Source organism: Trachypithecus francoisi, unplaced genomic scaffold (genome assembly GCF_009764315.1).
Source record: "Trachypithecus francoisi isolate TF-2019V2 unplaced genomic scaffold, Tfra_2.0 Lachesis_group2, whole genome shotgun sequence".
Classification (NCBI taxonomy): Eukaryota; Metazoa; Chordata; class Mammalia; order Primates; family Cercopithecidae; genus Trachypithecus; species Trachypithecus francoisi.
Window position 1 is genome coordinate 1371957 of NW_022681465.1, and position 16121 is coordinate 1388077.

Consider the following 16121-nt stretch of genomic DNA (forward strand, 5'->3'; position numbering starts at 1 on the left):
CAGAGAAAATCCTGCCAGGGGATGCGGCCGTGTGCCCCAGGAGCCTGTCCAACCCCAGAGAGCAAAAACACCCACCCACTGTGGGAGCCTTGTACAAGTGGGGAAATTGAGGCCAGAGGGGGACAGCAGGGCAGCCTTCCCAGGTGGCCAGCAGGTCAGCACACGAGCCACGGCTGCAGGGTGGCTGGAGTGCAGGGGCCGCCCTGGGGGAGGTGGGGAGGTGGCAGGGGATCCACAGGCCCGGGACCCCCTCCGCTCTGTGCACTCTCATGACCCTGGGCAGTGGCCAGTACCATCACATTGATGCCCTCAAGCTGCTACTCAGCCCCCTCCAGTGTGCAGGGCCCGCAGGCAACCTACCATCCCACCAGCTGATGTCCCAAACCCAGCCCTACCCGGCCCCGCTCCACCCTTCCCTTCTCAGGGCACCGCCATTCCTACGGCCCACTTTCTCACCAACTCCCGTTGGTAACCCCTGCAAAATGAACCCAGCACCCACTCCCTCAGACAGCTTCCTAGCCTTCTGCAACTGGGACCACTAAGGATGGCTGGCTCTCCTGCAGGGGAGAGGGGGCCCAAACCCTCATCGACCCCTATCTGGCAGGGCAGCTGGAGAACAGTGCAGTCCCACTGGGGAGGACAGGGCTCCTCGGGAAGCGAAGGGAACGGCAGCTTCTGGGGCTGTGCAGTCCTTGAAGGCCACTCCAGGGGCCTGGTCTCAGTCATCTCCAGATCCTCCCAAGAGGCCCTGAGGACAGGGGCACAGGCTTCCCGAAGCAGATTAAAGAGGCGAGAGGCAGAAACTGGAAGACCTTGAGGCTGGTTGGGGGGTGGGCAGGACCCCACTGCTCAGGGAGCAATCTTGGTTGCTCTTGTTGTTACTTAGGAATTAATAGAAAGCAAGCTATTTGTAACCTAATTTAGATGAGACACAATGAACAAAAACTGGGAACGAGTGAAGGACCCTGGGTGGTGTGAGGCCCCACACAGCCTTCACAGACTTTCAGCAGACCCACCTGGGAGCACTTCAGATCCTAGGGCCACTTCCAACACGGGCAGGAGGTAAAAGGTACATCTAATTTTACTTCGCTTTCTCCTTTTAGAGAAAGAACAACTTTTGAAAGCACAGCAGTTCTCTGAGGCCTCCCACCGGACGGAGCTGGCACTTCCACCGGCAACCACCCCCCAGCCCGCCCTCGGCATCTGAGAGCTGGCGGGAGCTTCGGGACTCACCCACTCCCGTCCAGCACCCACAGACACACACCAAGCAAGGCAGCGATAGCAAACGCCCTCCTCTTCTGTCTCCCCAGTCACCAAAACACCTTTATTCATGTAACGTGCCTTCTGGTCCAAACCAAACGCTGCATTCAAATATGGAATCAGCGGTCACGCCCACAATCAATTCTCATAGTTACGATACTGAACGCAGACGCGAAACGTGAGGAACTGGCATTGTGAACCACTGCCAGGAGCGCAGTGGGCTCTCTCTCCACACACAACCGCTCTTACCTTGGCAGACACGGCCCACACCCCAGGCGCTACAGACCCCAGGTGAGACCTGCAGGAGGCGGGACGGGCTGCCAGAAGCGCAGGCCACATCACCGGGACAGTTTCATCAGGAGGAATACTTGATGCTTAGCGGGTATTCCCATTTCTGTTTGCGTAATTTGCTCATTTATATAAATGTATATACATCTTTTGCCAAATTTACGTTGGGTTTCTTTTCTTTTTCTCACCCCTGTGAACACCCATTGTCTCCTTGACCTTAAATTTCGGTGAGGTCGCACTCTGGAGCTTTTCACCCCCACCCCGTGCGACTCCAGGAGGATCTGCGCCTCCCCGCAGGAACCCCTCTCCCCCAGAGCCCATGCTGACTGCTATTTATAAAGCTGTTTCTTCTTTGCTCTCCCACTCAAATCTAAAATTAAATATAGCTTTTCTAAAACTGAACTATTTTTCCTTTCAAACCCTCAACCAGCCACACCGCCTCCTGCAGCTGTCATCTCTACTCCACCGTCCTCACAGAATCCTCGGCACGTCGCCTACCCGAGGCTCTCGCCTGCGAGAGGACAGTGTGTTCAGTGATTCCCTCTGAATTTGCAAATCGGTCCCGCAGTCCCACAGCGCAGCGATTCCCCTAGACCACTCTATTTACCATTTTCAACCCACTCCAGTCCACGGGCGTCTTACGAGAATGCTGCAGTGTTGAACGGGATCAAAGCCAGTCTGGTCTTGGCCATGCCCTAAACCATGACACCCTGTGACTGGAGAACCCCCATCAACACCCAACCAGCTCCCCCGTGAGCCAGCTTCCGGGATACAGGGAAGGCCCCGGGACCGCTGGCACCAGCGTAGTCACTAGGAGTGGACGGCATCATGCACGTAGCACCCCGGGGTGACACCAATGCCACCTGGGCGGCGGTGCTGCATCTGTGGGACACTGGAGCATGACCTGGATGGCAGGCGGGCCTGGAGGAGCGTGTGGTGTCTCTGGAGCCGAAGCCACTCTCCGCGGCGTGGGTGAAGCCTGTCTCCCATGGCTTCTGAATGCCCTGGTTAGTCCTGCTTTCTGGAAACAGCCATGGGGGAGCACACGTTCCTCCTGAGGGGCGTCCCACCAGCGTCTGAGGGGCACTGGCTCCGAGAAAACCCTGGGCCCCTAAGACGGCACTGAGGCCCCATATTCTAGCAAGCAGAGACCAGGTAGTCACTGCGGTTACTTGTTCAGGCCCACGCAGGCCTCGCTGTGGATCGCCACACACAGCACCTCTGACTGCGACCGCACAGCTCCTTACTTGCACCTGGGCTCATGGTTGGCTCTGAGGGGCTGGCCTCCCTGGCGAGCCGCTGTTTGTGTGTTCCCGTTACCTAGGTCCTGCAGCAGATGTGGTATCAGAGACCACGTGGTCCCAACCCTCAGGGGGCACCACCTGCTCGCCTCGCTCACCCTACGTGGGACGTCACCTGCTCACCTGGCTCACCCTATGTGGAGACATCACCTGTTCACCTCACTCACCCTACGTGGGGACGTCACCTGCTCGCCTCGCTCACCCTACGCGGAGATGCACCTGCTCGCCTCGCTCACCCTACGCGGAGATGCACCTGCTCGCCTCGCTCACCCTACGCGGAGATGCACCTGCTCGCCTCGCTCACCCTACGCGGAGATGCACCTGCTCGCCTCGCTCACCCTACGCGGAGATGCACCTGCTCGCCTCGCTCACCCTACGCGGAGATGCACCTGCTCGCCTCGCTCACCCTACGTGGGGACGTCACATGCTCACCTCGCTCACCCTACGTGGGGACGTCACCTGTTTATCTCGCTTACCCTACCTGGTGACATCACCTGTTCACCTCACTCACCCTACGTGGGGACGTCACCTGCATGCCTCGCTTACCCTATGTGGGGACGTCACATGCTCACCTCACTCACCCTACGTGGCGATGCACCTGTACGCCTCACTCACTCTGCCATCAGGACACCACTTGAATTCCTCTCTTGAACGCAGAACTGCTTCCAGCAGACAGGGTCAGAGAACAGCCAGGGGATCCCTAAGTGGGATCAGGCCACTCCAGTCTCGGTTGGCCAGGAACCGAGCCCCTCCAGGACGGAGGCCCATCCAGTAGCCTCATGCATCTGCACAGCAAAGCTGGGCATCGTCCTCTGCTCCCAGATGGTGGCACCCTCCTGCTTGCCACTCAGCAAACAACCCCAAGGAGGAGGCCCCATGCCTGGGGCTGGCTGTGTCGAGCTGCAGCCCCAGCTGTCCCTAAGCACAGAGGCCTTGGGAGGAGCATCACTTCCTGGTCTCAGCGGGTGTCTGGAGGGTGGGCTGGGTCCTACTGAGGCCAGGCAAGGAGGCTCCACCTGGGCAGCCCCACATCACCACCAGGACACAACAGGTGGCAGAGGGCGTATACCACGCTTAGAGCCCTGCTCATTCGCCAGTAGAGCGAGCCCCACGGCTACCCAGACAGGGCTTGGCAGGCACAGTCGTCTGAGCTCCTGTGTGGGGTGCGGCCCCATGAGTGGCAGTGGGGTTATGTGCTGGGTGGTGCCACACAGGCAGGCCCTCCATGCCCCATGTCCAATCAGGAACATATGGAGCCGCTGGGCCAGCCACACCCACCTTCAGAGTCACCGTCAGCTCAGCATCGTCGTCCCACAGAGACTCACAGGGTCACACAGCCCCGGCCCAAGAGCAGCCCCACATGAGAGCCTCCCTCTCACTCTATCCCTAAAGCACCCAGTACCTGTGCTTCTTGTAGAAGCAAGGACCAGAGACCACCCTCCAACATCTGGGGCAAGCACCCTGCAGTCGCCAGAGAAGACACAGATTGCTGAAGTGCCCGGGGGGGCCACATCTCAGACTTTTAATCTTGTGTACTACAAATGCAGATTCCTGGACACCTTACAACCTTCGGAATGAGGCTGTGCCCTGTGGGCTGGCTCCCTCGGGCCCCCTGAGCTACGTATGGCCCAAGCCTTCACCTGGAGTCTTCCTCCCATCAGGGGACTCTGCTGTCTGGACTAAGGGCTCCCTGAAGCCCTGGCACACACCCATGATGCCAGCACAGGGCACGGTGCTCACGCCCTGGTGCTGCTGGTAAGTAACTGGTAAAAAGGTGTGTGAAAGAAAACACCGGTGCTCACGCCCTGGTGCTGTTGGTAAGTAACTGGTAAAAAGGTGTGTGAAAGAAAACATGTTCACTCATTCTGCAGACACTTCCTGAGCACCTGCGATGTGCACTCTGGACAAATGGTGTCCAGGTACAGGGAGAACGAGACCGACGGAGACCGCAGCACCGCCTGGCTCAGACGGCACGGGTGCAGCCCATGTCAAGATGGCACGCGCAGGCATCCAGGTGTGGGCCTGTGGGAAAAGGGCGTGGGGGGGGGGGTGCAAGCTCAGCTAAGAAATCAGGAGTAGAGAGTGCAGAGTCCCATGGAGGGAGGGCCCAGGCAGGGTGGTTATGTGAGCATCACAGCCGATGCCCCAGTTCCTGCTTCAAGATGACCGATGGCAGGCAGGTGCCGGAGCCGCTCCTCTGGTCCCCAGGCTGGCCTCCCGGTCCTGCCCACATGCTCCCCTGGACAGTCCTCATGCCTCCTCACCCTAGAAGCTCTGCACAAATCCCCCTTCCCTGAAGTTTTTGGGACTCCCAGCCAGAGTTCTGTCCCTCTGGTCCCTACCTATGAGGTCCCCCATGTCCAACCTGTAGCCCCACACTCTAGAGGTGAGATTCCACCACAATCCAGGCTGCAGGCTGGGAGGCTCTTCCATCGCTGCCTGGTCACCCCGAGGACTCAGCTCCTGCAGGGCCTGGCTCATGGCAGCTGCTCGCAAGAAGAACACAGGAGGAAAGGGAGCAGAAACTCTGAGAGGTGTAAGCTTCTGGGCTGCACACGTTCCACTGTGGGAACAGGCTAAGCTCCAAAAGCAGAAACTGGCTGCAGATTCCTATTTGGAGGCTGCAGGGACTCGGTTACACTTGACCTATTTCCACAGGCTCTCACCCATGGGGCAGGACACCTGTGATTACATTTCCTTGGAAGGCAGCTTTCAAGGTATCAAGCTCCCACGTGCAGAAACAGGCCCTGGAGGCGGGAGCCCCAGGAGCAGTGGAGAAACTCCAATGAGAACAGGGCCAGAAGGGCAGCCCAAGAGCAGGACCCCCACCACCAGCAGCTGGGGAGAGGCTGGAGATGCCAGGGCCCTCCTGGGAGGTACCAGCTTTGTCCTCGAGGCCAAGGGGAGGAGAAGCACAGGAGATGCTGAGGACAAGGGGCCTGGCACAGGCCAGGCACAGGGAGGGCCCAGCCTCATATGCCCATTGAGCGATATCCAAAAACAACAAACAGGGTCAAAATGCCAGCACTGCAGCCACAGCAGCACGAGGGGCCATCGCAGGTGCACGGGTCTCACAGCTTCACAAAGCAGAGCCATGCCAAGCACTTGCCGTGAAAGGCACCCTGTTTCTTAAGTACTGTTCCTTCAACAGGTCATTCCTGAGCCCCAGGCTATGTCCCAGGACACTGGGGGACTCAAAGTCCAGACGGGGCCCGCAGGCGGTACGGTGAACCAAAGGCCACACCCTGACCGCCAAGGTGCACATTTTGCACATTTTAATTCCAAGGTTGGGAAAGGCTCCTACAACACGGCCAGGCCGAGGTTTGCAGTAGCATTTCGCTCTGTTGGTATCCGAAGACCTCGGGGGCTGGGGACCATGGGGGTGCTGCAGATAGTGCCACATCATGGAGGGCTGAGGAGAAGCAGGCTCCTGGGACCATTCCAACAGAAAGGTCCACCCGCGTGCTCCGCCAGGACCCCGCCTTCCATGTCCAGCCAAAACAGGACCGTCACACATACCTCAGAACTGCACCTCCCTCAGGGGACCCTTCCCCAAGGCAGCACGCTTCCCATTCAGCCCAGGCCCTGAGACAGACCCTCGGGAGCTGGGGCCCAGGGAAACGCCAGTCTCCCCGGATCTCCTGCAAGGTCTGAGCAAAAAGAATCCTGAAATTCAAGATCCGCGGCATTTCCAGCTGCTTGCATTTGTTTAACAAACATCTCCAGATAGCCCTGGTGCTTTCTGCCTGTAATGAGGCCTTGGTGGAGAGCACCTCCCAAGCCGCCTGTGGTGGGAGCCCCACCCCCAACACATCCTGCATCAGGGGATCCTGCTGCAAGAGTCCCCAGTGTGCCCGGCCCATTGTACTCCAAACTGCCCACAGATATGGGGAGGCCCCCCAGCACATCCTGGCCCAAGCCCTCAAAAGCTGCAGGAGCCCCCAGCCTGCCCTGTACGCCCTGCCCTACACAACCTGCAGATACAGGGACCCCCAGAACATCTTGGCCCAACCCCCTGGCCTGCCCTGTATACCCTGCCCTGCACTATCTACAGATACTGGGACCCTCCCCCACCTCCCACTGCCGCCCGCCCAGAACATCCTGGCCCAAGTCCCGCCCCCTTAGCTGCAGGAGCCCACGGCCTGCCCTGTACACCATGCTCCACACTACAGGCAGAGACAGGGGGCCCCCCTGGAACATCCTGGTTCACCCCCACTTCCCCGAGCTGCAGGAGTGCCTCTGTCTCCACAATTCTGGGTCTGTGCCACCATCTCCAGGGAGCCCACCAAGCACATCCTGGCCCTGTCCCCGGCTGTGGGAGACCCTCCACCCAGGACATCCTGCTCCCCCCAGCTGCAGGGAGCCCCTGGCTCACCAGTAACGTCTGTGTGGCAAGGCTGAACCCTGGTGCCGGCTACCGGGTAGAACGGGAGTGGGCAGGGGAATGGGCCCTGGCAAGTATGCCTACTCCTCTGAGTGCAGGGAGGGACGGAGGTGACCAGCCTGATGTGCAGCTGTGGACAGAGGGGGAGGGCTGCTGGGGGCTGGAGGCCACTGCCCGGTGGCAGTTGTGGGAGAGGCAGCAATGACCTGGATGGCTCTAAGGTGAGGGACAGGAGAGCCCACTCCACAGAGGCTTCCCCACAGGCACGGGCGCCGTGTGGTCCTGGGGCCACCGACTGGGCAAAGACAACCTGGCACAGGGACAGGTCGGGTCTAGTCTGGGATGTGCTGAGCTTGGTGGATGCACGGGATCCATGAGGATGTCACAGTGATGACTCACATGGCACAGAGGTGACCATGACCCTGCCCTGATGGGGGCAATGACTCGCTGCTGCAGAAAGGTGGATCTGACCCCTCTGGGGTAGCCTAGGAGAGCAAAGGGACTCCACTCTAAGGAGCCCAGGCATGCCATGTCCCATCCACGCCTGCCCAGCCTGGTGGCATCCCCACTGTCTGTGCTTGGACACCAGCCCTCCCCAGCTCCAGGGCCCTAGCCCTCCAGTACCTTGGCCCAGCCTTGGTTCTACCCCAAGGGTTTTAAAACATTTAGAACTGGAAGACTGTTTTCTTTCTTTCCTTTTTTTTTTTTTTTTTTTTAAAGCTTGTATGTGGCAAATACCTTCTTTAAGAGGAAATAACTCACTCCTCTGGCTCTAAGAGGGAAGTGTGAAATTCAAGAGTAAAATCAAGGTTTGGAAAAGGCTGCTGTCCCCAGGTACCAGCCCCACCCCGGCAGTGCCTCCCCACACAGGGGACGAGGGGACAGGGGACGAGATTGGAGGGCCACCAACCAAGCAGAGGAAAGACCGCACTGAGGGAAGCTGGGAGCTGACTGTGGTATAAGTTCAAGAATAGCCCTCACCTTTAACACACGAAGCTCACACTGCTGGAACACGGCTGAGAAGCCAGGGATGCGCTGGTTTTAATACAACAAGTATCCCTCAGGGTTGCAGAAGGACGTGGGTTTCAGAGGGACAAACACTGATCACATTAGAAAATAGTGTTATTTCCAAACACAAGTCTAGCATCATGCTTTTTTCCCTGGGCTCATTTTCAAAATGATTCACACCTAGACTCAAGGTTTACACTGGCAATGCTGGAAACAGTCACTGGGAGCGGTAAGCAGGCCCCAGCACCCACAGGAGGCCCACAGGACTCGGAGGGGATGGCGGCGGCCCCTGGCCATTCTGAGAACCATGATACTTTTGTCATGGGCCGCGTGGGGATGGGGGCCCTGGAAACAGGAAGAGGATGGTCAGGAGGGCTCCTCCTGTGGTCTCTGTGTCAGAGGCAGGGACATGGCTTAGCAAGACGGGTGACCTCGTGAAAGCCTAGCTTGGACACTCCCAACCAGTCATGCCCAAGCAGCACAGCCCAGGGCGCCTTCTTAGACAAGAGCGGTGAGAGGGAGCCACGTTCTCCACCGCCTGGGCCCTCCCAGCACTCAAGGGCGCTCTGCCCGTGCGGGCACAGGAGGCACCGGGCATGGGCCAGACACCCAGCAAGTGTGGTAGTCGAGTCCCACTCCCGGCTCCTGCAGCAGGTCTCCTGAGTGGCCACTTTTTCAGGCACAAAATCCTAACAGTTTTATATAAGAAACAAATAATTCAACTGCAAAAAAATACCAATGTTAGGAAGAAATTATTTAAATGAAATGGAAGCAAGTAGTGACCACAGCTTGACATTTTCTAAAGACTACAGTTCATACAGGAACAGAGGGGACGTGTGAAATTCAAGAGTAAAATCAAGGTTTGAAAAAGGCCGCTGTTCCCAGACAGGAGCCTCTACCCCTGCCAGTGCCTCCCCACACAGGGGACGAGGGGACGAGAGGATGAGGTCGGAGGGCTCAAGAAAGCGGCATCCGGAACACACTCTGAAGGCAGTTGTGGGCCGCCTGCCGCCTCTTATTAAAGAAAGTGGACATCAGAGAGGAAACGTTTGCGAAGTCTGGTGACAGCTCACACGGACTAACGCACAAGTGAACCACGGGGCTGACGGACGCCTCGAGGTTCCCACCCCACTCAGAGCACGGCCCTACAGCCTCTCTCAAGCCTACCCACCCCTGAACCTGGGTCCCACAGGGCGGGGGATGTGCCGTGGCCCCATGCATGGGATGAAGGGCTTGGGCTGGGTGACTGGCTGGACGCCTTCCAGGGAAAAGGCACTGCGTGGTTTAAAGCGGGAAAAAAAAAAAACACACAGCTGCAAAAAAAGAGAAAAATGTAAGACAGAGCTGATGTCTTACCCCAGGTTTTTTGTCCCGGGCATAGTAAAAACTTAAAATGCACCTGCTGCGGCCAGCACCGACCACAGCTGTGAACAGCAAGCAGAGATAGGAGCAGAACCCACGTGGCCCCGTGTTCCAGTGCGAGGAAGGAGCGGGCCCCCAGCATCGATAATGATAGGTGGCCAGTCCCAGGCAAGAGGCCAACATCATTCTGAAATGTATAAAAACATGTGCTCCTTTAGAGTTCCGGAGCCACGACTACAGGCAGCAAAGCAGGCACCCTGGGTGTCATCTCCTGTCTGGGAATGGGAAGGTGCCACCTCACTTGTCTGAGAAGTGAACCGTGCCTGCAGGAAGTGCGCAGGGCAGGGTACACGCGTGGGGGAAGAAAGCACCTCCCATGGCTCACGCCAGCCTCTCGTCCTGAAACAGACCCAGAAGCTGCAGAGTTTTAAAAGTTGGCACAGATGAGTGCTGACAATATAAAGATAAAGGACTCTTTCTCACGATGAAACAGGAGTGCCAAGACAGTATCCATTTAACACGAGCTTTGGGCCACGATCACAGGCTTCCGCCTGAAACTGATGGTGCTTTGCTGTCAGCTGTAAAACAAAACTATGTGTGTGCGTTTCTGTGTCTATGTGGGTATGCTTATGTGGATGTCTGTGTACACTTGCATGTATATGCGTGTGTATGCACTCACATGTATGTGTGTATGCGTGTGTGTACACACATAGTCTCATACACACTCATATTAGAAATCCAAGTTTTAGGACAGAATACTATAAAAAATGAAAAGTAAAGTCTTTTCCAATTTTGAATCCCCTTTCCCATTCTGCAAAGTTAACCACAACTGTTTCATGAGTGCATCATTCAGCAAATTAGACAGGATTACAGGAACGCTCTCGATGACTTTGAGAAAAAAAGCCAGTTCTCTAAGGTCAGGGCTCCTTGTGAGGTCAGGGCAGGCATCCATGCTAAGACAGCCCATGCTGCCCTCCCTGCCTGGGAGACGGCATAGCACCTGGGCTTCTAGGTCCTCACCTGTGCTTCCTGGGGCGAAGGATGACAGTGACCAGAGGCGAGGATACGGGAAAACGATCCCTGGGCCTCTACTGGACCAGAACAGTTTGGCACCATCACACCCAGGTCATCAGAAGGCAGCTGGGGGCCATGGGCCTGGCACCGTCTCCAAGGCCTCTGAGGCATCCAGGGAGGGAACAGGCCCTGTACAGCCCTGGCCTTCTCCACCCTCCCCAAGGGACAGGCACTCTCCTGCACATCCTCCACAGGGTGTGGCTGCCCAGTGCTCCCACCGGGTACGCTGCCCAGGGCTTCTTGGGCCACCCCACCCCTCCACACCCACTGCTCAGCACTGGGGCTGAGCCAAGAGCTGGTCTTACTGAATCCAGGTAGGCAGCACCCGGGGACCCCGTGGGCAGCAGGAGCAGCTCAGAGAAGCTTGAGGAACCTCCATCCCTGTGCATGTGTGCCTGGAGGGCACCAAGGGTCAAGAACACACGACAAACACAGCCATCCACATGAGGAACCTGGCAAGGTGTGCGGGCACAAGATTTCCTGCTCGGGAGTGGCCACACTGGACTCAGGAGCGAGGCTGAGAGGGCAGAGTCCTGCTCCTGAGTTTGTTTTAAAAAATCATAACTCAGGCGTTTGTATAAAAATGTGGAGAAAAAGATGGCCCACTTTTGGGTAAATTCCATGCAGGGCCACCAGGCAGGGAGGGGCAAAATCTGTCCCTGGACTCAACCCTCATCATAATCCTCTCTGTGGATTAGCCAGCGTGGGCAGGCGGGCACCCAGCAGCCTCCTCCACTCTGAGACAGTCACGCACGTCCGAGGACTCTGATACAAGGTGCACAGGAAGGCGTTATGCTTTCCAGAATGTAAGTTCTTGCCGACTCTGGTTCTGAGCAGCAGAGACTTTAGAAATGGGGAAAATGTATCAGAACCAGGGTGGGAAATACTCACACCCACAGCCTCCAAGGAAAGTACCGAGAAAACCCTGGGTGATAGAAAACCACTCACGACTCCAAAACAATACATGAATGTGTGACTCTGAAGAACTTCAGCTGAATTCACCAAGATCCTACAGTATACTATTCACTGCTCTCTACTAAATCTATATCCTTGCTTTAGCCCGGGATTAAAACATTGCACGTATTACAGACCCTGATGGCTTTGATACCTCTTTTCAGATCTTAATGTGCTGTTTTCTGTCCAAAGAGGTAGTTAAGCTCCTCATTAAATCTGTAGTTAAATGACAGATGGGCTGGCTGGGGAGGTGTCCCCGCATGGTGCTAATCCCAGCAGCCCCTCCCAGGTGGCAAATGCTCACAGGTAAATGCAGGTACTCACTGGTTTATCTCAACTGGGAACTTAGCTGGGTTCCTGAGGGTTGCTGAGTGTGTCAGTCACTACTGGACTCCTTTCTTTCTTTGGGGAAGAAGGCTCTCTTGGCTTGAAAGACAGGCCATTTCACTCTGTGGAAACTTTACAAGAATATATTACATAAAGGTAAAAGCTTTGCAATGCAATGCTTGGTGAAAACCAAAATGTTTCGAGAACATTTACAAACTATACCCTTGAGCCACACACTGCAGACATCCAGCAGAAACAACTGGATGCACAAACACACCCAGTTACTCAGATGGGGCCTCTGAAGTGACAACGAAGCAAACGCCCTCTGTCAGGGGCCCCAACACCTAAAGCCAGGACCTCTGCCTGGCTTCCGCCCAAGGGAGAACAGCTGCCCGAAGCCTTCAATCTTGGGACCAGGAGCCTCTCGATGATCCCCTGTCCAAGAGCCACTGGGAGCAGCTTGCACCCTGAGGTCTCGGAGAGGAAAGCAGGCCCAGGGTCTGGGCACTCTGGCTCTGTCCTGACATCCGTACCTACCCATGAGAGTCTCTGCCCTGCTTCTCGCCAGGGCAGTGGGTGCACACTTTTGGACAGAACACACCTCAACCGGGGGCTGCAACTACGACAGGGATGACAAAGTAGCCTCTGGGGACCTCCAGGGAGAAGTGGCTTGATGTTTCCCCCAGGGAGTCAGGAGGGAGTAGGAAAGGCAGGAAGAGAGAACATGCCTGATGCAGGCAGAGCTGGGGCAGAAGCAGGGCTAGGAAAGCCCTGGAAACCACAGCAGGGGTTCAAATTTCATCGGGGCGTCAGGGCTGAGGGCTTCCGAGCAGCAGAGAGCAGGAGGAAAAAAGTCTGCTGGGAGTGATCCAGGCAGAGAGCCTGGTGGCTGGGTGGGGGTGAGGACTGAAGAGGAGGAATGGTTGAGGGGCACAAAAGGAGCGACCGTGTCCCAAGCCCTCCTTTGAGGGGCACAGCACACGGCAGCTGACAGCATGTGGCAGAGGGAGGGCCAGGCAGAGCGGTGGCCGAGGGGTCGGCACGGTCCCAGCCCGAGTCCAGCTGCGACACACACGGAGCCGGGGAGGCGGGGGGAGAGCGGCGAAGGGCCTGGGAGCCAAGCTGGGGATGACTTCACCCTGTGGGTCACCAGGAGAGGCGGCACCATCGGGCTCTCCTGCTCCCCGTCCCCTTCCATACCCTGAGGACCAGCCGCATCAAGGGGCTTTGAGCTAAAGCAGGCGTCCTGGGAAAATGACAACCTCAAACTGGCGTCAGTAACTTTTCACTTTAGTGTTCTTTCAGATAAAGTACTTTATGCATGAACACATCTCCATCTTCCCGGAAACTGTATTCTCACAATTGGAAGTGTGCTCCCTAGAAACCGGACAGCCCCATAGGCCCCGAAGCGGTGCTTGCTTGTAGGAATTATTGTGGAGTCAAAAGTAAGGTCCTCTTGAGAGTGGATCTCAGGCGACTGCAAACCCAGCTGGCAGCCAGGTAGCGGGAAAAGCCAGGCTAAGCCAGCACATCTCCGGTGCAGTTTCCGGCAGCGAGCGGCCCCCTCCCCACGACGCCCCCGGGTCTCCCCTCACCACTGTCCGATCGCAAGATCTCAGCAAACCGTTCCCTCCCACGTGGCAGCCCAGGTTGCATAAAGTTGATTCTGGTCACAGACCAGCCCTGAGAAAGCATCCCTTACAACAGGAGCGAAGCATGCACCCCAGAAGGCAACGTGCGGCCGCAGAGCAGGGGCACCCGTGCGCCTGCAGGGGACCCGCACCGCCTACGCGCCCCGTCCCGGGCACCACCAGGCCCCGCACACGAGGCTCATCCAGCGCCGCGGTCCCCTCCAGCCCGCGGGCCGCGTCCAGGGAAAGCCGCTCGGGAGTCCCCGGGCTGCGCGCAGGGCCTGCCAGGGCGGGCGGGGCCCGGACCAGGGACGAGCGCGGGGACCGGCGATGCAGGTCCAGGCTCCCGCGGGGCCCGAGGTCGGGATTCTGGGAGGCAGAGAAAGGGTTGTGGGCCGGGTTCCAGGTGCGGGGGCCTGCGGGGAGGAGCAGGACGCGGGGCGGGGATCGGAAGCGGGGACCCCGAGGAAGGCGTTGAGGGACCAGGATGCGCGTGTGGGCGGCGGGAAGCCGGCGCAGGGACCCAGGCATCGGGTGCGGGCGGCGGGGACGCGGGCTGAGGGGCGGCAGCGGGGAGAGAAGGCGCCGCCGCTTGCAGGGCCGCGCCGCGCCCCAGGCCCCCTCCCCGGCCCCTGCTCCGCCGCGCCTCCCTGGTCCCCGCATCCCTGGCGCCCGCGCCAGCTCCTGGGGCCGCGCGCCCGGGGCACCCACCTGGGCCTTCTGCAGGGCGCTGAGGCGCAGCTCGTGCACGAAGGGGTTCCGCCCCGGGGGCGCCAGCAGCCGACCATCGCCGGCCCCTGCGCTGGAGGCAGGGGCGGCCCGGGGTCCGCATCCCCGCAACCTCATGGCCGCGCCGTCCCGCCGCGAGCTCAGCCGATCTGCCTGGGGCGCCGAGCGGGGCCGCGGCTGGCTGGGCGCGGGTCTCTGGGCGCGAGCCGAGGATGCGCGGCGGCTGGAGCGGGCCGGGCGCGCAGGCGCGGGAGGTGACGTGGGCGGGGCGGGGGCGCCGGCCGGGGCGGGGCAGGGGCGGGGCGTTCCTGGAAGCCTCGCCTCCCGCCGGCCGGCAGGGGCGGCACCAGCGTGAGTTCCGCGCCCTGGAGGGTCCTCTGGGGTCGGTGGGGGGCCTGGGCCGTGGGAGGCCGGTAGCGCCTCCTGCAGCCACTGGAGCACAGGGATTCCCGGCGGGGTCTGCGCCGGGAGAAAGGGAGGTCTCCGGGGCCCGCGAGGCTGCCACGTCGTCCCCTTCCGCCGCTCGGCCCGCCTGCTCGCGGGGACGGAGGAAGGGGCGGGCACGCGTCCAGCTTGCGCGCAAGGCGGACCAGGCCCTGGGTGCCGAGCCCCGGGCTGTACCGGCCAAGGCCCGCCATTCTTCTTATTCGTCCTGCTCCTAGCTCGCACCGGCGACCCTGGAAGCTGCCCCGGGCTGAGGGAGGTTCTTCCAGCCACGCCTCAGCCCTGGCGACTCCCGCCTGGGGGCCACTCGACCTTAGGACCCCTCAGACCTCAGGACCCCTCAGAACTAAGGAACCCTCAGACCTCAGGATCCCCTCAGATCTCAGGACGCCTCAGGCCCCTCAGATCTCAGGACCCCTCAGGCCTCAGGACCCCTCCGATCTCAGGACCTCCCAGGCCTCAGGCCCCGCAGGGATGGCCCAGGCAGGAGGTGCACACAGGGGCCCTGACTGTCCGTGCTGGTTCTGCAGGGGCTGCGATGGGATCCCAGCGCTTTCCCACCCGTAACTCCTCTGGCTCGGGCATTGCCTCTGGTGCTCGGGAGCCTTGTAAGGAGCCCCAGGGTGGGGCCCATAGTTAGCCGGGGCGAGAGTGGGATGGGCTCCTGCCTCCGGGTGAACACGCATGGATTTAAGAACCCACGCAGGCGTTCGGTCACAGTGCTCACGGCTTCCTCACCCCGGCTGGCACTGTTGGTTCCTGCACGGCCACTGGACCTTACCCAGACAGAGCCGGTTTGGGTCACCTGGCCAAACCCCAAGGGTCCTGGCTCCTGGGGATGTCACTGCTGTGCAGGCCTCAGCTGGGCCCCATCCTCAGCAGATGCCAGGGAGTGCCCCAATCCCTCCGATGACCCTGCCTGCGCCCTTGTGGACCTCATAGTGCAGTGGGCAGGCAGAGACCCTTCTGTGTCTGAGACCTGGGTGAGGGCCAGAGGTCTGTGCTATCCACGTAACATGCAGAGAGAAGATCCTGGCAGGCCAGACCGGCTGCCTGGCCTTGTTCCTGCCCCGTAAGAGTCCCAGCCTATGCCTAGCAGCAGCACCTGTCCCAAGTGCCACACCCACAGAGATGGGGTGAGCTCTGTGGCTCCACCACCAGCGTTGCACCCACCTCCTGGGCTGTTAGTGGCCACTTGCTCTGATCCCCAAAACCAGAACCCAGCACCCGAGGCCACGCAAGGCTCCTCACAGAACTGATCATCAAGAAAGCCCAGGACACAAAGCCTGCCAGCCACAGGGCAGCACCTGCACCCCAGCGATCCAGGCGGCCCCACCTGCTGCCTGAGTACTCTGGAGA

General features: G+C 59.3%; 1 protein-coding gene across 1 annotated transcript in view; it reads right to left on the minus strand.

Moving 5' to 3' along the window:
• Nucleotides 1-14834, minus strand: part of LPCAT1 (lysophosphatidylcholine acyltransferase 1) — a 66403-nt gene extending 51569 nt beyond the window's left edge. The window contains exon 1 of the mRNA XM_033178728.1: nt 14301-14834. Within this exon, the coding sequence (XP_033034619.1) occupies nt 14301-14435 (135 nt within the window). The 5' untranslated portion in view covers nt 14436-14834. The remainder of the gene's footprint in view (nt 1-14300) is intronic.
• Between the last annotated feature and the right edge of the window lie 1287 nt (nt 14835-16121).